The sequence below is a fragment of the Melanostigma gelatinosum genome (assembly GCF_949748355.1).
Source record: "Melanostigma gelatinosum genome assembly, chromosome: 16".
NCBI lineage: Eukaryota > Metazoa > Chordata > Actinopteri > Perciformes > Zoarcidae > Melanostigma > Melanostigma gelatinosum.
The window spans coordinates 5,504,034-5,526,203 of NC_136649.1; the positions used below are offsets into that span (position 1 = coordinate 5,504,034).

General features: G+C 42.5%; 1 protein-coding gene across 3 annotated transcripts; it reads right to left on the reverse strand.

Annotated features, from left to right (window-relative positions):
* Positions 1-541: 541 nt before the first annotated feature.
* Positions 542-21,360, reverse strand: ttc7b (tetratricopeptide repeat domain 7B). Of its 3 annotated transcripts, XM_079286201.1 has the most exons (22): positions 21,214-21,360; positions 17,258-17,412; positions 16,940-17,015; positions 16,707-16,799; positions 16,019-16,182; positions 14,110-14,231; positions 13,607-13,685; positions 12,663-12,838; positions 12,415-12,478; positions 12,174-12,311; positions 11,754-11,942; positions 11,435-11,552; positions 11,089-11,146; positions 9,977-10,049; positions 9,602-9,762; positions 9,382-9,498; positions 8,246-8,343; positions 7,490-7,738; positions 5,213-5,353; positions 3,606-3,808; positions 2,603-2,676; positions 542-2,256 (listed from the first exon to the last, which is right to left on the reverse strand). In XM_079286201.1, exons 1-22 carry the CDS (start codon positions 21,332-21,334, stop codon positions 2,109-2,111), a joined length of 2,817 nt encoding a protein of 938 aa, XP_079142327.1. In that variant the 5' UTR covers positions 21,335-21,360; the 3' UTR covers positions 542-2,108. The 3 variants fall into 3 exon arrangements, with proteins under 3 accessions (XP_079142327.1, XP_079142328.1, XP_079142329.1); XM_079286202.1 differs by lacking the exon at positions 7,490-7,738; XM_079286203.1 differs by lacking the exons at positions 5,213-5,353; positions 7,490-7,738.
* Between the last annotated feature and the right edge of the window lie 810 nt (positions 21,361-22,170).

The window sequence follows — 22,170 nt, forward strand, 5'->3', positions numbered from 1 at the left end:
ATTTTGAAATGGGTGTCAGAAGCATCAAATGAACAATCGGTATGTAATCAAAGGACCAATATCAGCCACATAGACTGTACAGTGCACCTGTGGGCTGAGGTCGTGGCCTTCAAGGGGGACCAGCTGTTGGTGTTACCTGAGAATCCAGCCGTGGGGGGGGGGGGGGGGGGGGGGTGACAGACTGACTGAACTGTGCCTTCTGACACTCGAGGACAAAGCCCGTCAGCGCTGTAATCCTCTGATAAAAGCACACAAAGGAGGACACACCTCCCCACTGACAGACGCACACCGGAGAAAGGAACACACACCGTCGGCCCCCGAGGCCACAGCGAGAGGGAACAGCAGACGCACATGTTGGTGCAAAGCAACATGTGAAGCCTTCAGATAAAACATATCTCATCCGATCTAAAGCATGTTATGAGCAGAAGAAATACTATGGCTTTTTTTACTGATTACAGCAATAATGTTTTCAATATATCACACACAACAAACAGACAAGACATCCCACATGTTTTTAACCACTTTTATTATCTTTGTCATTGTACTCCTCGTTTCAGTCATTCATTTACTGCACTGAAGACCCACTGACTGAGCGCACATCAACAAATTCATCCAACTGCACCTCAGTAACATCACTCTCCAGAAAATAGAATTATAATTTACTTTCTAAAACCATAGCAATAATAATACACTTGGAACAATCAAATATACAACAACAATTCTTTGTATTTATAATTAAATGAAAAGAAGTATATTCATCTCATATTTAACATGACAGGAGAAAGACAACACAATCACCGGTTGCATTTACACACGGCATTAAATCAGATGTTTGAGAACATTAGTGGAACAGATTCCTCCCATTATTACTGACAATTTGTTCATATATAAATGGCACAAAGGAGCTCTGGTTTTTCAAATTCATATGAAATTGAGTTGGTTATCTGCAACATTATCAAGTTTGTGTTTTTGTAGTTGACAATCTTATGTGTTCATCTCGTGCTAAAAAAAAATCAGCTTTCTCCAACAGATCAAAAGCACGAACTATGTACAAGTATTCATATAAAGATGGGATTTATTTTACAGCAATGGTTTGACATTTTGGCAAATATGCTCATTCGATTTCTTGCCAAGAGTTCGATGGTTACACTCTCTAACCAATCTTCTCATCCTACCGTCAAGCAAGAAAAGACAAAACAAAACACGTTTTCCAAAATGTTGAACTATTCCTTTAGTTTCAAAGCTTTCCTTGAGGAAATTGAATAATAGTGCAATATCAGGAACATTTGTAAAACCATAGAATGTCGTGTTCTAATAGTTTAACAAATAGAGCACGCAAAGGCTGTACACACGAGAGACAATGCTTTAATAAAACACAAAAAGTAGAAAGAAAGAGCAGCCGTCCTGATCTGCTGTGTGTGTAAATGCAGCCCGTGTTTTGGCATATAGACTTTACTGAGTGATTGACTCCTCAGTCATCGGTTGATCGTGTCGGTCAATGCTCCTGAGCCAGCCATACAGTAACCGCGACCCTCTCCGTATGAGTGTGTGTGTGTGTGTGTGTGTGTTGAGATTATCAGTAATATTTGGCTCGTAACGGAAATGGACTCAATAACATGTAAACAAAATGTAAACTCTTAGGCTTCTGACTACTAGCAACGCAAGAGTAGGAACTCAACTCTTTTAACGTCTATGAACAGGAATGAACAAAAACACACAGCATACTACAAATCACATACAGCCAGACAGGAATATGCACAGGCAGCATGTTGGCACGCATACACAGATATGGGTGTACATGCACAGACAGGCACACAAAAAGTACAAGTCAGCACCCACACACACATTCACACACACAGCTAGGGTTCACAGCCACAGCAAGGCATTGTGGGAAGGGCGGGTTGTATGTTTATGTGTACTATCTGCCTTTCTATACAGTGTGTTTCTGAGTGTATTTACAGTAAGGGTACGGCAGTAAACCCTTGTGCAGGTGTGTGTAACTGGCATGCAGGCATACTGTGTGTCTACGGGCTGGTTGCAGCTTGCAGGTCCATCATTTGTGCCACTGTGTACAGTGCTGAGGCTAGAACTGTGACGCTGTGTGGGTTTCATAGTGCTCTGGGTATGATGGTGAAGGGCAGAATGGGGCTGCTGGCCTCCAGCTCCAAGGCAGTGAGGAAACACTCGGTGGCAGCGGCGGCGTTTCCCTGAGCCTGCAACACCTCGCCGAGGCTGTTCCACACATCATGAGCCGTACTGAGGAGAGAAGGAAAGAAGAGGAGGAGGAGGGGATGAAGGAGAGAGGGTGATGAGAGAGAGAAAAAGGAAGCAGGAAGGATAGGAGAAAAGAGGAAGGAGAAGAGAAATCAGGAGAGGAAAAGGAGAGGGGGAAACAGTGAGGGGATGGAAGAATGAGGAGAGGAGGAAAAGGCAGGAGAGAAGGAGAGGAGAGCAGGAAACAGGAGAGAAAGGAAGACGAGAGGAGAGGAAAAGGGAGGTGAGGAGAGAACAAATAAAAGTGACAAAAGGTAAATATTGTAGTGAGTGACCTAAAATATAATAACCACTTACATTGCACTGGCAAACACACACACACACACACCTGTTGACCTGCACAGCATCCCTCAGGACTTTTTCCGACAGACTGTAGCGCTGCAGCTGGTGAAGAATCAGACCCTGTGGAAGAGACAAGGAATAAGAAGAAGGGTGGAGGAGGAAGATGAAGAAAGAGAGGAAGATGTTTAGGCTTACAGCCGCCGTGTTTGTGATGAAAATCTACTGCTGTGCATTTGAACTCAGATACTGCTGTTGATGATTCTTGTTGGCACCAACACATTTGCCTGACTTGTAACATTACACGTGTTGTTGTGCAATTCTATTTAATTGCAGAAAGTAAATCACTGACACGTCACCGAGCAATATATAATGATGGAGCAGCAAATAAAAACAGTCCTGCACTTCCACTTTGCCTCACCTCGCCTCCTCCCTTTCTACTCTGGGAAGGTGGGGATGAGGGGGGAGATAGTGTACGAACAGGTAAACTGTGGGACAGACAGCAGCCTCCACCGTAACAACAACACATGTGTCACCATTGATAGAGCTACACGCACCTCTCTCGTTCATAAGCTGTGATTCACGTTTGACCAGATTTAAGGACATGTTTGCATACTGAACAAAAGTAGGGTCCTGAATCATGCGTCACATCTCATCAAGCACCTCTAGGTGCGCAGTTTAAAGCTGGTATTCCTCCTCAGGCCACTGAGGCGGGCAGATTCAAGAATATTCAGGAAGGGAACTGATTGTGTGAGCTCTGTGAAATGGATAGTCTTATTTCCTTTAGATTGTACATTCTTTGATGATCTTGTGTCAAAACACTACAAATCCTATTTCTCTCAAAAGCCTGAGGGGGAAAAAAGGCTAGATGAATTATTTAGGTGGTATTTTTTCTGATGTCTTATTTATGAGTGATTTATGAATTTAGTTGTAGACATGGAGGACTTGAAAATGCGGAGAGAAGAAGGTTTGTTATGTTGCCAAGCTGCCCAAGGACACAGCAGAAGACCAGTCTAAGTGTGTGTGTGTGTGTGTGTGTGTGTGTGTATTACCAGTCTCTGCATGGTCTTGACATGCGTCGGGTTGATGGACAGGGCCTCTTCATACCAGCGTTTGGCCTCGTCTATGTTGCCCCTAAGTTCAGCGATCTGCCCCCTCATGTACAGCACATTATGGGATGTGGGGAAGAGGTTTGAGGCTTCCTGCGTGCAGGCCGAGGCCTCTGCGGGCTTCGACATGCCGGTGTACACCTCGGCTTTCAAAGGAAACACAGACAGGGAGGACAGATTGCAAACATGAAGGTTTAACTGAGTGAATAGCACACTGACTTTTTATGGCATACTATCACATGCAATTTGTCGGCCATTTTTTATGGTACACCATAGTATGCCTTTTTATGACCTTTTATGGCATTGTGCAATTTGGAGTAGTTCCAAACGTCATTATCTTTGTCCAATCAACAGGCAGCTTGGTATAATTACTGAAAACAAATGAGATAACAGCCAATGTAACCAGCTTATAAAATAAAGATTACATTTCCCATTAAAGCTGTTGCTGTGTTGTACAAAGAGGATGCTGCCCCATCTCAAGCAACATGTTTAAACCTCTTAAACTAAAATAATGTATTAAAATGAAGAGCCACAAACACAATGCTAAATGTATTGAAGGTGAAAACATAAACATTTGCAAAATGGAGAAGCAGAAGATGTGAGAGAAACAGCGGTGAGAAAGCAGTTTTCTCCCTCAAACAGCATGAATAGGAAAAACATTGTCAGTATCAAGGACATCTAATGTGATCTGTGCAGAGAGAGAGAGACACGAACAACGAACGACACAGACAGAGGAAATGAGTTTGAACCGTCTGCCCTGTGATTGGATGATTATATTAGCCGTGTCGCCAAGCTGGAAATGACCACCTCTGACAGGAAGCAGCTGGAGAGATAAACGGGCGAACAAGCAACCTCTATGGGTGTGTGTGTGTGCGCTGTCTGCATGTTTATGTGTACTCTTCAGCCTGCTTATCTTTGTGTCTGCTGGGGATGCAGAAATGAGAATCGGTGCTCGAGATTACTCCAAAGCAAATCTAATCTGCTGTGATTGCGAAGGCCGTCAAACTGCTGTTATACACCCTGCAGGCTGATGCCAGCGCACTCATTGCAACTTCAAGTCTGTTTGTTTGATGGCACCTATGCTAGCAGGAAGATGATGCATGTAGCATAGTTTGGAGTATAGAGTAGTAACAGGCAAAAGGCTATTACTCCAAGTGTTAAAAATATAGTTATACACGGGAAATGTAACTCACTTTCTGACCTTTCTGGGCAGAACTAGGCGACAGAAATGGATCTGACCTCATCCAGAATTTACCTTTAAGACAGCATCTGTGCTGAAACGTCGACCATTCAATAATCTACTTAAAATCAGTGATCCTAATCCTTCTTTTAAGCATGTGACCCCTTCAAATGAAGCAATGAGCATTAACATCACAGGTTACAGCCTTTTAGTGTCAACATGGGTCATCAGCAGGGATTGGAAAGGCCTGAAGACACCAAAGTATAAAGTATTTCACTCAGGAGCCCAAATCAATCATTTTCTAAATACCAGCCCAGTGCTTGTATCTGTTGCACTTGCATGTATGTGACAGTTATGTACATTTGCATACCTGCATGCAGCCAGATCTGAGCCAGGGTCATCCAGGGGTGCATGGGTCCGTGTTTGGGGGCACTGCTCTGCAGAGAGGAGGCCACCTCCGACAGAGCCTGCTCTACACGACTGGCTGCTATAGATGTAGCATGAACCGAGCCTGGGGGGGGGGGGGGGGGGGGGTAAGAGTGGAACCATTATACACGCCATCTCCTAGAGGAAGTGACTAACTACTGCAGCAGCATTAGGCAGCCGTGTGCCACAGTGCAGGGTTTTAATTCAGCCAAACACTCGAGCAGATTTCACTGTTTCCCTTAACATGCAACAGAAAGAGAGGAGCATACCAGTGGAATCCGGAGTGTTTGGGTGAAGTTAAAAGCTCAAAACTCCGGGCCCACATGGGCACAAGGTTTTCTGTTGCTGCCCTAAAGCCTTTAAATCAGTCCACACGCTGCAACACACAGTGTTATGGCGCGAGCTTAACCAGCTCAAAATGAACAGATTTCTGCACTGCCATGCATACACACTGCACCAATCTGCACTCTGTGGATTAGTAATTGAAAGAAGTGTGTTCCGGATGTTGTTTATTCGTTTCAATTACGTCATTGTATTCCTTTAAATATTTATACCAGCAACTTGATCGAAATTCAATACAAGTCTCCTGGAAACTGGCTGCAGACATCAAGTTAAAGCAGAGGATGTATGTACATATTCTCTTTGTACAGATATTGTACATACAGAATATCGGAACCTCGTGAGGGAAAGGAGGGTCAACAGGGACCAAAGGATGGACAGAACAATGGATGGAAAAAGAGGTGTCAGATGGCTACTTACAAACAGAAAACATGGAGGAAAAACCAAGAGTGTTAGCGTCCAGAAGACCGCCTTGAAAAAAAAATGGAGGGATGGGAAAAAAACAGAAAGATGATCGTTAATGATTGAAAGAGAGGTCGAGACAGGGAAGAAATATCCAAATGAATACGATCGCTGATTCCAGAAAGCAAGACAGAAGAGCACAATGAGGTTTCTATTCTTCACAGCAGTCTTTAGACCACATAACGTGAGACAAGCTTCCATACTTGTGCATCTTTTATGCCATAATCTGTGCAAATAAATGCTTACCGAGCAGCAAATCTGCACTTTTACTGGTAGTAATAGCCATCAAGTGTAATTAACTAAAAGGATGAAATAGGCTCATGTGTTTCTGCTTAATAACTCACGAGAGCTTGTTTTTGGCAGGTTGAGCCGCATGCTCAGAATGAGGCAATGCAGAGTAACATTACATGTATTCTGCATTTCAGGACAGTTGGATTGAAATTAGGGGCACGCCACAAAACATTTTAGATGAATGACAATGTGCACAAAAGTGCTCACTTATCAATGCAGCAACAAAAAAAACCAGTCAGATTTTCAGTAATTGTGATCATTGTGATGGACTTATTGTCATGGTTTTAAATCATGTAATTGTTCTCAGGCTAACGGAGAAAAATGACTGATTTGACTATGCAGCTAAACGGTTTAACGAAATAACAACCGGTATTTTCCAGTGCGAACCTCATTAGTAGAAGAGACGGCAACAAGGAGAGACAACATAAGGTTGGAACCGGGAAGCCAGACAAATTAATGTTGGCTCAAATGTATAATCCTCACAGAAACCGAGAAAGAGAGAAGAGGAGGAGGCAAAATAGCAGCAAAAACGAGAGAGCAGGGAAGAGCAGATGGATGTGGAGAGACAGCAAAGCTGTAATACGTGAAACTCATTTTCAGTAGTATCGAAAAAGAACCCAACTGATCTCCAAATCCTAGCTGTATCAAGTGCGAGTGAGTGGAGTTTAAACGTGTGAGAGGGAGTGAGTTCACCGGAGACCTTGAGCAAGTCGCAAAAAACACAAAGCAACTGCAGCAGATCTATCAAGGCTCCACTGCACTGATCCACAGGCAAAGCCGTTACCTTCTACACGTTAGTCACAGCAGCTCGGAGGTGAGACTTTGAAGCACATCCGTAAAGGTTAGTCAGTTTAGTTTGAAACTGGTTGTCCATGCTTGTGAGGTTAACGGGTCAAATGCAAGATTCACCAGGTGAGACTATGTGAGTAAAATCTTGTACAATGCTTAAATCAGATATTTATCAAGATGCTGTTTAGCACAGAGCACCGGGGCACCAAACACACTGGGAATGCTCTCATTAATAAACACACGAGTCAATTGATAAGCAATTCTCCCAATAACTTTATGTATTCTTTGAGGTCACTCTCCACACCATGCTACAGGCCGAGTGGACGTGGAGGCGGATTACAATTGGAGGAGAGCTGTCGGAGACAGACGTGGTTGCAAAAGGATTGAGTCTTGGTCTTGGTGGGTGCAGGAGCAGGAGCAGGAGGAGGGCAAGCAGGGAGGAAGGACGGGTTTTTGGGTGGAGGAGGAGGCTGGAGGATGAAGACAGGGGAAGCAGGGGAGGACAGTGGGGAGGAGAGGGTGGAAATGGTGGATGGGGAGGTGGGGGAGACCGGTTCAGAACCAGAGTGAGAAGAGGAAGAACCTGAGACTGAAACAAACAAAGGTAATAAAACAGAAAAGGGTTCAATAAATCAAGGAATAAAGAAAGGGAAGTCATACAGGTCACTGGTTGCCAATCTGCATACGCTTTAAACTATATTTCTAAAATTCTCTCACATTGAAAAGTTATAATTTTTGTGACACATGGTGTCATGATAACTCTTTGATGAGCAAAAAGGAAACAAATGTCAATGAAGCAATATTGGAGCACTGGCAAATGTTGTCCCTTGATATCTGTAGATATGAGGGCGAATGGACCGACACAAAAACAAGAAGCAGGAAGACACAGCTCACTCTTGATGACATTTTCATAATCAAATCATAATTGACAACTGTACAAAAAAGGAAATATGGTCACTATTAGATGAGAGGAATAAACTGTGTTTACTGAAAATCAATCAGCACAATTGTATTAGTTTCACTGGGGAGGTCCTGAGGGTTCCTGAGTAGGAGCCAGTGTGTGTGTGTGTGTGTGTGTGTGTGTGTGTGCACTTACCCGTGTCTGGGTCACTGAAGTCAGGCAGAGTCATGGCATTGAGCTGCCGTCTGTCTGCTAAGGCCCTGTCCAACAGACTGCTGCCACGCCCAGAATCACTGCCACAAAAACACGTGTTCACACAAACAAACAGACAAACAACACACACACACAGAGAGATTCACACATCACTACATTTAAATGGGTTGCAGCACACAGACTGGCGCTTCTGTAGAGATTAGTTGTTATGAAACGCTAACTCAGGGTATCATAACAGGAACACCTTTTTAATCACTTTTTATTGTCATCTGTTGTTGTTTTTACCTAATATTATGTAACAATATAGAACATATTCTGTCGGGCACTGAAACTTAAAAACTGGACGGCTGATCCATGTCATCCATTGAAAACGTCAATAAACAAAACTTCGGAAAAAAAGAGATTAGTTATTGCTCAACATTGATACTCTGCCAGGTTTAACTGTCGCAAACTAACATTTGCGTGCTAATATTTGACTTGTTAAGATTGAAGAGTAAAAGACGTATGAAATATGGTCAAGATATTGGACCTGACTCGTGATCAAAATGCTGTTTCATAATGACGTGAACTAGATTAGAGCTATCGTTAACAGACTAGAAGACTTTATAAAATTATATTTAGAATTTCTAAAATATTCAAATACCATTCGATTAACTAATATATAATAATGACTAATATGACTAAATAGCTTTTTTTAGTTCAGTAAATGGAAACGACCCTCTAATTCTGAACTCCATAAATACGACTGACCCTGAAACACACAGACAGTATCTCCATGTATATATAAATGAAACATGAATAAAAAGTCACACGTACATTTTATACGTTTTTGGCAGTTATGCACAGAGATGATTTCTTTTGATTGGACTGAGATGCTAACAACTGATTTACACATTAAGTCGTTGCATTTGAAGGAGCGAGTGAGTGAGTGTGTGTGTGTGTGTGTGTGTGTGTGTGTGTGTGTGTGTGTGTGTGTGTGTGTGTGTGTGTGTGTGTGTGTGTGTGTGTGTGTGTGTGTGTGTGTGTGTGTGTGTGTGTGTGTGTGTGTGTGTGTGTGTGTGTGTGTGTGTGTGTGTGTGTGTGTGTGTGTGTGTGTGTGTGTGTGTGTGTGTGTGTACCTGGGGTTGGTAAGGTTGTAAAAGCTCTTCCAGATCTGCAGCATGTGTTTACAGGTGAGCAGCGCTTCCTCCGGTCCTCTACACATCGACTCCAACTTCACCTTGGTGTACAGCAGACTACGATACGCAAAACACACACACACCAGATAAGGTGACACAGAAACAAGGACACTGTGTGTGTGCAGTAAATGAAGTCTTGTGGTGGCGTCGAGAGTCTTACTTGAAGTTCTCTGGGTACTCGGACAGAGCCATCTCTATGATGTTGAGAGCGTCGTGGTAGTGCTTCTGAGCAGAGAGCAGCAGGGCGAGCAGATGAAGGGAGTGGACATCATCCCCTTGGAGCTGCAACGCCTGTCGTACATAGCCTAGTGCCTCGGGGATCTACACACACACACACACACACACACACACACACACATTTACAGACTACAGGTTGTTACCACAGTCGGGGTAAAAAAGCACTTTGTCAAGTGACAGGTGTGTCATTTTCCTGATGTTCCCTGACTCTCCCTATCTGGCAGCAATGCCTCAAACTCGCATGGTTTTGATACGTGCATTATGATGTTAAGGTATTATTACTAAATATTGTGTTTACCTGTCTGGACACAGCAAGCTGCAGCGCCAAGTAGAAGGCTGCTAGGTGGTCAGTCGGAGACAGACTCTGAGCTCTACAGGAAGAGACGGATACTGTGTGTTCAGATGTGCTGAATAAAAAGTCAAATAAGATTTCATGACGCTTTAAAGATCCCTGTGGGTGAATTGGGTCGCTGCAGCAGCAGAACAGTAAGAGGGTAGCACAGACAGCAAAGTCAGAGCGCTAAAGAAAATCAAATAAGGATATTTAAACGTTTACACAATTAGAAACTTTACCTCCGTATTAATAAGCCGAATGACGGAAAATAAAACAAGCATAAAAACGTGACAAGTAATGCAGAGTATGTATATTAAAACCAGTAACATCTTTCACCTTATTAATAGATGACGCTTACAGTACACTTTGTGAATTCTTCGTAGTACAGTTTTCCCAAACTGGGAGCATGCCAACGGCCATCTGCTGGAGGTGAATACACCGACTGTGGATCAGGACGTCACACAACCCCAGTTCAAAAATCAGCACTACCCCTTTAAAAGATGGGTGCATTACAGACTGGTTCCAAGATGTCCATGAACATATTCATGGTGGAGGTTGTTTAAGGACAGTAAATGGTAAATGGACTGTACTTGTATCGTTCTTTTCTAGTCTTCCGACCACTTAAACTGCTTTAACACGACATGTCATCATTCATCCATTCACACACTGATGACAGAGGCTACCATGCAAGGTGCCACCTGCCCATCAGGCTCTATCGAATCATTCACACCCCTTCATACGCCGCAGGCTGTGCAAGTGTCTTGCCCAAAGACTCATCGACATGGACCAGCGAAGCCGGGGATCGAACCGCCGATCCTCTGATTGCAGGACGACCCCGCTCTACCACTGACTAGTGGCAGTATGTGACTCATATACAAGTCATATACTGTGTACACAGAAGAAAAACTGTGCAAGCGGACGTAGGATTCAAATGATACCGGTAAACATCATAGACAGTAAATTGAGAACAGTTTCCATTTTGTCAGACCGAGAGGCAGTTTGTGCTGTGAAAAAATGAAACGAGTGAAATGTGGGTGTAAAAGAGAAAACGGCCAGCAGCATGGCTCAGTCCCAACCTCTGGAAGGCTCCCAAAGCTTTCCTCTGGTACTCCTCCTGTGTGCTTCGCAATGATGCTGCAGAGATGCAGAGAGACAGAGTCAGGGACAGAAAGAGAGAAGCAGAGTTTTTGTGTAAACACATCCTATAGAGAACAAGAAACAAACATGGATGCATGTTTATTTTCTCAATTTCACATGAGATATGTGATTTGCTTTCTATGATGTCATCCCTCACAATAGGTCGGCCAAAGGGGCAATCTCCCAAATGTCCTACCTTAACGCCACCTTATCTGAAATCCTAAAGCTTTTCAGGGTTCCTGATTATCATCCTTTCTACAACAGCAAACACACAGAGAGACCTACCGTCAGTGGCTTTGAGGCTGTAAACCAGCCCGATGGCCAAGAAGCCTTTGGCTCTGAACTCGGCTGCTTTCTCCCCCATGTCAATCACAATCTTTCCAAAGCACTCCCCCTCATCCAACTGGATTGTGGAAGTACACAGACATAAAATGAGAAGGAATGGAGAGGAAAAAAGCAAAGAGATACCAGAGTAAAAAGACATTACTTTAGAAAATAAAAGGTATTTAAGGGAAGGCATCAACAGAGCAAAACACAGCTCCAGAAAACCAAAAGTGCTCTAGAATCGCTGTGATGCTTTGTGATCGTTTGTGTCCTTCCTTACCCAGTGCAGAGGTCCGATACACAGCTTGACAGCCAGCAGTGGGATGGTGGGGTCGTCGGGCTTCAGACGAATACACTCCTTGAGGACTTTAACGGCACGAGCTGATTTCCCAGCTGCCATCAGCGACAGGGCGAGCTGGTACCACAAGTGGAACTCCTCAAAGGCAAACTTCATGGCTCTCTCCAAACACTGGAGCCGTCGGAAATAGGACACATTTCATCAAACCCTCTCAGGGAATCTGTAAGCTTCATCGAGCTCTACAGCCATTTTAGAGCCAATTGGATTGTGATAAAACATTCATTTGTTTGGGGAAAATGTGAAAAAACGAGTTCAAGTGTGATTTCATGCGGGTGTACCATGGTTGTATCTCACAATCACTATGATCGTGAGTATGCAGCCCATAGTAGAGGGATTACTAACCTCTGACAGCATCTCATACTGCCCTCTCCTGCCCAGAGCTATAGTCAGCAGGTCGTACACCACCGACGCAGACTGCAGGCTGATGATGCGATCATTGTTGTGTTCAGGGATTCTGCTCAGGACGGCGTCACGGTTAGCCTGAGCACACACAAACGCAGATAGAGAGATTCAGGAATGGCACTATCAAGGTTTCCAAACCCGAGTCGAGGACCCACAGCTTTAGAGACGTGTTTGTGCTTACCATGGACTCACTGATGAGCAGCAGCAGCAAAGCTTCTTCTGTGTTCTCCTGAGGGCAGAACAGACTGAGAGAGAGCGAGAGAGAAACGCACCGAGGGAGTCAGAAACATGGACGAGGATGAGAGGAAGGGAGAAAAAGGAAAACAAAAAGTTTGAACGTACATTGGCAAAGATGTAATTTTAGAGCCGTGTTGGCTATTTTCCACCGTATTCCAACTTAAGCATAAACGCACACACATTATCACTTACTTCTCTCCCGAGTACACGCGTGGGCGTCGGCTTAGGCTGTAGTTCTTGGTGTGAGTGTGTCCCTGCCGTGTGGGATCGTCCAATGGCGACACGGTGGGCGGGTCTTCAAGAGGAGACCAGTAACTCTGTTCACACATTCCTCTGAGCAAGATCTCTGCAAGCTGTCTGGCTATGGTCTGCATACGCGCGCATGCACAAACACAAACACACACACACACACACACACACACACACACACACACACACACACACACACACACACACACACACACATTTGGCAACGATAGTCTGGTACAAACACGGCAGCAATCTGTTTACTTGGGGCTTACTTTGCTTCTAATATACTTAGAATACAGTCAGTTATATTAATGATTCTACCATTGTACAGGCTGCTATCTGGATCCTTTCATCATCATCACATCACATCATTCAAAATCTAATTTTAAGTCTTTATAGTTTCTAACAGAGTGCACAGAAAGGCTGGAAGGAATTATTTTGTACAACTTGGACACATTCAAATTCTACAGACTGAAGCAGAATGTAAATCGGTGGGTGTGAGGATGGAAGCAGTGTCTTTTTTAAAAAGGAATAGTTTGACATTTTGGGAAATAAGCTTATTTGCTTTCCTGCAGAGAGTTAAATATCCCTGTTTGGAAAATATGAAGCTGGAAACAGGGGAAAACAGCGAGCCTGGGTTTGTCAGAAGGTAACAGAATCCTCCCAACAGCACCTGTAACGCTCACTAATTAACACGCTCTGTCTACTTTTTGTTTAATCCGTACAAACATCATTGGGGGCTGGAAGAGAACTTCCTGAGGTAGCCGGGCAAAAACACAAATAAACTCATTTCCCAAATCCCAAAAACGTGAAGGAGGTGATACATAAACATCTCGTAATCTCAGAGCAAAGTCAAAATGCCAACCTCCCAACCCATCGTCCCTCACCATGCGGAGGCTCTGGGTGGTTCTGTTCTCAACAGCCCGAAGAATCTCCCGAAACCGGCCCACGCCTTGTGTCAGGTTGCTATGGCAATGCAGTGAGGAAACAGGAAGAGGGACACTTGTCAGTCTGTAGTGTGTGTGTGTATGTGTGAATGGAAGATATCTCACAACAGATGTGAGCATGATCCACACCATGTGTGAGTGAAAAGGTGAATATTTAACAGCACAATGACACAGAAGAGGTCTGAAGGTAATGTTGTTCATATTTCATGCTGCGCTAGCCGATGCTTTTAATTATCTCTGCTGTAATGAGAACAACAACACGATGGGAACTACTTTCTGCTGCGCATGTTACTTAACAGTGTTCACACTTTTCTGCTTTCACCGACGTCGACTTCTTAAGAATCTCTGTTTTGTGGTGTTGAAGTGATTGACGGGCAGCTGTCTCTGGGCTCTCTCTCATTTCCGTTTCTCTCTGTGCGCCACCACCTGCTTCCCTCTCTTACCCGTTCTTGAAGTGGATGACGTGGGCTCTCTGCAGGCCTGTCTCCAGGAAGTAGCCCAGTTCCAGGTCTTGGGCGGTCGGGCCGGGCTTCGGGCTGCGGTTCTGAATTCCTGCTGATAAGGCCTGCAGAAACAGACGGAGAGGAAGAAAGAAACACAAAAGTTAACACACAATTGCAAAGAAAGATCTGCCTGAATCCCCCCCGACATCAATCATGTGTGAAATACTGTCAATGCAGTTAATAGCAGAGCAGAAGGTTGTCTTCCCTGTTTGCTGCACAGCACACAATGAAAACAGGGTGAACTAGAAACAATGAGCTGTGGTGACTCATCGGTGTAGCAGCTATATGTTAAATTACGTCCGTGTGTATAATCTTGGACATTTTCAGATGTAAACACGAGGCCTGATATCATTTTATGACTCAAACCATTTCATTTCTACAGTGGCCTATTTAACACATCTCATTTATTTATGCATGAGAAATGCTAACTAAGCAAGATACAGATGATGCTGCGTCTGTCTTTGGCAGCCAGAACGGGCTGTTGGTAACATGAAGCTTTGTTGGCCTACATTTCTGTTACTTGCGCTGGATTATTAATCCAGCGTTGTGGAGAAGAAGTTATGACAGGAATCAAATGACTCGGCTATAGTTGATAAATACACCTGTTGGAATTTGCTGGTTAGGTTTGTGTGTTAGTGACAATTACACTCAGGTGAAATGTTGTGTTTAATTACATCATCATCTACATCCAAGTATGATGGTTTTTACATTAATAATCCTATAAAGGACTTCAGATGTCACTTTACTAGAGTGAAAACAATACGTTGATTTATTAGTCAGTAACTATTTTGAGAATAGAGAAATCATCAAGTTTCAAGCACAACCACTCAAAGAAAGCCTCTGGTCCCAGCTCTGTTGTGAGAGTAAACTGCTTGTTTTTGGGTGACGGACTGCCGGCCAGTCTAAACAAGACATTTGAAGACTTCACCTTGGACTCTTGTGATGTCCATGTCTCACTGTTCTCTGACATTATAGAGATGAAATGTGCAGCCCTAAACCTTAACTGACTCATAAAAATAAGTATGATATCTTAAAATAGTCCTATAATTCATTATGCTAGTTACAGCAGCGTATTGCTGCCACCCCAGAGAAAGAGAAATGGACAAGTGTCACGTTATAACGTCAAATGTTCGTCGCTCGATGTTTTTCAGGTTATAGCGACATATTTTCACGTTAGTACGACATAAAAGATAATAACGTATAACAATATATGTATATTGTGTATCTTCTTACAGCATGAAACGTTTCATGTTAAAGTCATAACTTGATATTAACTTATATCTAACAACATTTTGAAATGTGCAGTGCACAATTGGTGGGGCGGCCTCATAGTCTTATTAAGCAGTGAAACTGGAGTTGTTTTGCTACTTTTTCAGAAAAAGTACATCTACCTAATCTTGTTATAACATGAACAATACAATCGCAATATCATTTGAAACATTTCTCTGTTTCTGTCCGTCTTCAGCCACGAGTTTATAGAATTCATCTCTTTTCCTCACATCTCATTCAAGTATAATTTGAATGTTGGGACAGTTTGATTTGTGTCTTCCTGGCTTTTATTGCACTTCACTGCTCAGTCAGTTGGAGGATGACAGCTCTCAGACAGACATCCTCCAAATTAATAAAGGAGAGATTTGTTTGCCAGTTGGCTGTCACCGGCGGTAAGGCATTGGTCAAACTTGCACACTGTCTGCAGAGCTTCCATCACACACCCACAGCGATGGCAACGCATTCGGGAGTCCAGGTGCTAACAGGACATTTGGTGACGCTCAGAGAAAACACAGCAATTGGCCGTAAGTACGCCGCTTTCACTAGACGTCTGATTGCACGACGTGGAACCAACGTGTACCTTCTCAGCCTCCTGCAGGTAGAGCAGAGCAATGTCTCCAGACTTTTCATAGCAGTTGATGATTTCCTGGTCCCGGTCTGTTGTGCTCCTATTGGACGAGGGCGACCCAGTGTTCTTATTGGATAGAGACGGAGAGGCTGCTGGGACCTTCTCTAAGCACAGTCCTGGGGGGGAAGAGAGGGAAAGAGTGCGCAAGGCGACAGAAAATGAATACACAGTGGCAACGGCCATGAGTCACTTATTAGTGTCTGGTATACATGTTCTGCCTTTCAAACCATTGGCTCATGATGTTTGGTCGTTGTTTGATGTAGTTTGTGACCCTCTGGGGATCATCTTCTCCTACTAATGATTGGTTTCCAAAACAAGCTGCTTTGAGCCTCAAACCATCATTCATCATTCATAATCATCGCGGTCTTATCTTATCAATCTTAAATGACGGGGAATGGTTTCTTGAGTTTTGAGAGTTGTATTCGGTTACACAGATGACCTGAATAAGAATAGAATAACAAGTGGATATACATTATTCAAATGCATCCAGAGGTGCCTGATGTGTGACTGTGTGCATTTATTAATCACAACAATCCAGCATAATCCAGTTTATTCCACTGCAGTGACACTCTACTGCCACCACGAGGTTAAATCAAGAAGGATACGAGACACGGGTGTGTGTGCGTGTGTGTGTGTGTACCTTTAGTAGCGTATGCCTCCGCTATCATGGACAGCCTGTACACAGGAGCTCCCCCCAGCTGCAGGTCATCCAGGTTCACCCTGCTGTAGTGACCTGTCACCAATTATATATTAATGAAGAAATCGATCGGTAAACCAGTGTATTAGCCATAAAACCAAGAGCGCTTTTTATTAAATGAATAACATCATACCAGGAACAGATGCTAAAGATGAGTAAATAAAGCAGAGGGTTACCTAATGCGTCTCTGTATTCTCCCTCCACATAGCACAGTTTGGCCATCAGCAGACTGACTTCCTGGAGGTAATCCGCCTGAAGGACAGAAAACAAGACATTTTCTCTTTTTATTATTTTGATTTTGTACATTCACTATATCTGCTGATTTTGAAAAGCTTGCATGAGCCATCACAATTTGTGGCACAAAATCACGTGGCACACACCGAAATCGATTTGTAAAATAAATAAGAAACAAAGCAACGATGTGACAACGTCGGCGTGAACCAAACCAAGTAAGTCATTCAGACAATGTGTCGAGCATCTCGTCATCCAGTTACCTTGAGGTTTCCTCTGTCCAGAGCAGCAGTGAGGTGTTTCCTGACCTCCACCAGTTTAGGTCGTGGGCCCCTGGGACTGGCTCCCTGTTTGAGGGGGTTCTCCTTCAGGTACGTCTGAAGCTTGCATTCCCCCAGCAACAACTCACCTAGGTCATCTACACACACACACACACACCATGTTTGGAGAAATCATGACTAGAATTACCTCATCACTTAAAACAAACAGTGTGTAGCATTTACGGCTACCATGTTTCTACAGCAGCCCAGAATGGACAAACCTAACACTGGCTATAGATAGCGCCACCGTGGTTCTCCCACACGCTTGGCACACGGGAAAAGATTCAGTTGGTTGCGATCGGCAACCTCACGGCTAGATAACGCCAAATCCACACTGCACCTTTAATAAACTTGGGGTAAAAACAATGGAGTCCGTCTATGATCAATCTGCCAGTTTAAAATCGAACATTAATTTACAACCAATCTAAGATTAATCAATAATTCATCTAAGGGCGATATATGTTTGATCTAGGATTACAGTGTAAAGTCTGAAGGTCAATTTTAGAACACTCTACAGCCAATCTAAAATGAATTGATTCACAATTCACAATTTAAAATAAGATTAATCGAAACACTTGAGGGACTATGCGATGATAACGTATCCTTTGGAAGGGTTCTCCTGATGGTCAGCTTGACTGCGATCAAAATAAATGCTTCAACATATGAAGGAACACTACCTGTGCTGACACCAGGGTAGGAAATTTACATATTTTTTAGGGGGCAATTTTTGCCCCCACTGACTGAAATCCAGGGGCATTCAAAAAAATTTGGGGGCACTTTTTGAAACTTGTGAAATAACATTTAACCTTTGTTCAAAAATATAAATATACTTATTTAGGCTTACAGTATATGAGCAATTGTCATCAAATGGCAATAAGACTATTAGGCAGTCGTCTACAGATTCAAAGTGTTTTCTTAGATTTTTTGAACAAAAAACAAACTCAGACAATCATATTCAATTTTATTATTATTTATTTGTGGTTATTTGGTGTTATTATTACATTTTTTAAACAACTATTAACAATTATTAAGTCAACGATGCCTTGATTACATATACATCAGTCATTGTATGGAATTATTGAGGAAGATATTTTTGTAGCACCTCAAATATTGTGATATTACCCATTTTTGTCGTGAACATATGCATTAGTCATTGTATGGAATTTTTGAGAAAAACAATTTTATAGCACCTTCAAAATTTAAAAAATGTGCCATTTGAAGGTTCAAATTCAGTTCAGAGTTTTTTGCTGAGTAAAATATCTTAATTGACTGTCAGTCAGGTGTTATTCAACCCTCAAAGGTGTTATACAACCGTGTTATACAGGTGTTATACAACCCTCAAATCAAAGAATAAAGACACTTTGCGCACAATTTAGGTGTATTTTCCCTTTAACTTACGAGATGCAGGCAGCATGTTTTATACTTAATGTGAATATAATTCATTTAATCTAATTCCCATTATGCAATATGTATACTTTGTTGGCATCTTATTCTGAAAACCGGATATTAGTCTGTCTGAAGAAACCGGATGTTGTCTCACGTTAATCTTTCCGCTAGCTTTCAAAGTCCTTCGCTCGCTCCCGATCTGCGCCGTTTGAATGAGTTTACCGTGAATTTCAGCATATAACGCTAGGTGCACGAACATGTAAGTGTCTGCTGAGTTGACCGCAGTCACAGGTCTGATTAAGAAGCGCTCCATTTATTTATTTGTTTAGAAAGTTCGGTTCTTCACGCACACGCAACATCAGTCAAGGCGAAAATCAAAACCGTTCTATGGCAACTGCACTGGGTCATATAGGCTACGATGTTTTTGACAAGTTCATTAAATTATCATTATTATTAGAGGAAATTATGGGGGCATTTTTTGCCCCCCTCCTAGTGATATCAGGGGCAAAATTATATTTCATAGGGGCATTTTTGCCCTTTGCCCTCGTGTATTTCCGACGCTGGCTGACACACATACCAGCCGGAGTTATGTGAAGCCTTAACAAGCTTAAAAACCGTGTGATTGTGGGTGTTTTTAAGAGGTTCAAAGCGTGAAATGAGCATTAATCCTGTTACTGATCCCAGTCAGTGACCACAGTTTACAGCTCTCCTGTGCCACATTACATTCCATAAAGCAGGGGTCTCAAACTCCCGGCCCGCCACGTCATTTTATGTGGCCCGCGAATCCGTCAGCAAATTTTTTTTTAAAAGTAAAAAAAAATATTTTAAGTTCGACTTGATAATAAAAAATATCCCCATACTCGACATTATGAGATAGAAAGTCGAAGTTATGAGATAGAAAGTCATAACTATGATAGAAAGTCAAAATGATGAGATACTTAAACACAGTCATAGAAGCAGCTCTTTGGCTGGTTACTGTACATTTGACATGGAAATGTATTGTGAGTACATTGAAGACTACTTAAAACTGTGACTGCAGAGAGTTATTTAACAATATGTTACGAGTAGTTACATTTACAACCGGCCCTTTGTGGGCGACCATGATGCTGATGTGGCCCGGAGTGAAAATGAGTTTGAGACCCCTGCCATAAAGGCTGCATGTTCTTCCACAATTGTAAAATATTACTCACTGAAGCCATTCGAATCGTTTTTATTTGTTGGCTTACAGTTCACAGAGATCTAACAACATTTCTGTTTTGACCATGATGCCACAAGCCCTCCGCTCTCCTCAACCTGACTGTAAAACACAACACGAGCAATTCCTCTAAAAGAATAGGAGCTATCAATCACACTAGAAGTCTTGATGGTAATTAAATGCGCAAACCACCACAAGCAGTCTGCCGTGGTTATTTGCAGTTGTGGCAAGATAGAGAATAACAGACATTTGCAGCAAAAGAACAGTAGAACTAGAAGTACAGGATGTAGTTATTTGCCAATTTAGAAGTTATATTGGATCAGAGCAACCACCATGAGTTATATTTCATGCTATAGTAATGATAATAGGTGAATTTAAATTGCATGGAAAGATAGGATATAATGCTATTTACATGTCCTTTTAAATCTGTTTGCACGCAAACCAGCTAATTTCCATATCAAAAGGGGGAAAGAGGTAACTATAAAAATCTGTGTGAAATGAACGCATCACGATGTACATGAGGAATTTTACACTTAAACCAATGGGATTTCATGAATACAAAACACTGATCGAGACTACAGTGATGGATCGGCCACTGTCTTTACTGTGTATAACTAAGATGTTCCTCTGTCGTCATCGACCTACTACTGTACTGTGAGTAGTTCTGCATCAGCAGGGAGTTTGACAGCTAGGGTTAGCATGTAGCAATCACTCATCTTAGCCACACGGCTAAGTGACGCTAATTGCGAAAAACATAATTGAAAATCTGCCGATTTAGACCGTTTTGGTAAACGTGTGCTCTATATGGATTAAATGTCGAATCTTATAACTAGTAACGGGATTATTCTGGTAAATTCAGCATCATCACAATCGTGACATGTTAGTAACAAAGGAAGGGTGAAGCAATTATGTTATGCTGCTGTGAAGGTGTTAGTCAACTATTATTAACGTTATTGTCATACATGTTAAGCAAGGACAACAGTAACCTAATGACAGATGTGTGAACGGAGTTCCGCTTGACTGTGAAGGTTGGGGGGGGGGGGGGGGGGGGGGGCTGTCAGACCACAAGCTAAGTTCTCCTTCTCTAAAAATCAAAGTATCTCAGTGTGTGACGTTACACACAACACTGCCCGAAGATGGCACAACCCCAGTAAGTCTTTCTCTTGACCTTTCCTAGCGAACTGGCTCTGCCAAGAGCACAGTGCTGGAAAACTCCCAGCATCGGCTGCCGCTATCAGGAAGTACCGAGGACTCCGAGCAGCGGGAAGGCCTGACAGACTGAATGAACGAAGAACAGGGAAAGCCGCACGTTTCCTACCGTTTGCTATTAGTTTGGCTGAGAGCTGTCGTACTAACTCCGGTATCTTGTCCCATTGACTCTCAGAGCGGCACCGCTCTATCTCGGTCTCCAGTCGTGAGCCAGACTTCCGCGCTGTCATTTTTGTGAGTGGGCTCGACTGGACCAAAACACCACAGGCGAAGATCCCTCTCGCTAGTACGACTGTCACGCTACCGCATACGAGAAATACTGCTTCCGCTCTTATCTTTCGAAATAAAGCTCTGACTACCAAGTGACTCTCTAGGTCTCTTTCACAGGAGACAGTTTGACATGTCACTACAGGCAAACAGGTGTAAATAATACTAATACAAAAGTTGTCCCACCTGTACTTTCCCTACTGTGATTAGTCAAAATGTAAAACATTTTTAACATCTGTCTGATGTACACTATTATATCATATGCATAATACACATTCAAAGAAATATTCACATTCTTTACTTAAGTTCAATTAGCCCTCTTAAAATACTCAATTACAGGTAAAAGTACTGCATCCAACATTGTACTTGAAGGAAAGTACAAGGAAAGTACATACTGTTGGTTGGTTTAATTTACTTCATGAAAGTGCATCCAATTCGATTTGCTCATTATCGGTTTTTAAAATCTTAATCTGCAGAGTAACTGTAGACACTGTAGATATACATACATTTAGTGGAATACAATTTGGAGTAGAGGTAACATAAAATGAAAATACTCAAAGAAAGTACAAGTACAGCAGAGTTGTGTTGCCTCCTGCCACAGTTGACAGTTTTGTTAGTAATCTTGTTATTAATTATTGTTAATTTAGTTTTCTACATTTGTCTTGATTCCACCTCATGTTTAAGTTATTACATAATTTTTTATTCATTACTTTGTTTTATTTTTTTCTGTAGATGCTCACAAATTGTGTTGACTTATATGTGTAAATATTTATCAACAATGGTTCAACAATGTTTATTT

Bases quoted from the DNA above. Each gene is read 5' to 3' on its own strand.
- ttc7b (XM_079286201.1), bottom strand. From the start codon at position 21,334: ATGACAGCGCGGAAGTCTGGCTCACGACTGGAGACCGAGATAGAGCGG. The intron at 17,413-21,213 runs GTAGGAAACGTG...GTGTGTGTGTAG, and splicing joins AGCCAAACTAATAGCAAACG to ATGACCTAGGTGAGTTGTTG. The intron at 12,839-13,606 runs GTGAGGGACGAT...GCGCGTATGCAG, and splicing joins CCACCCAGAGCCTCCGCATG to ACCATAGCCAGACAGCTTGC.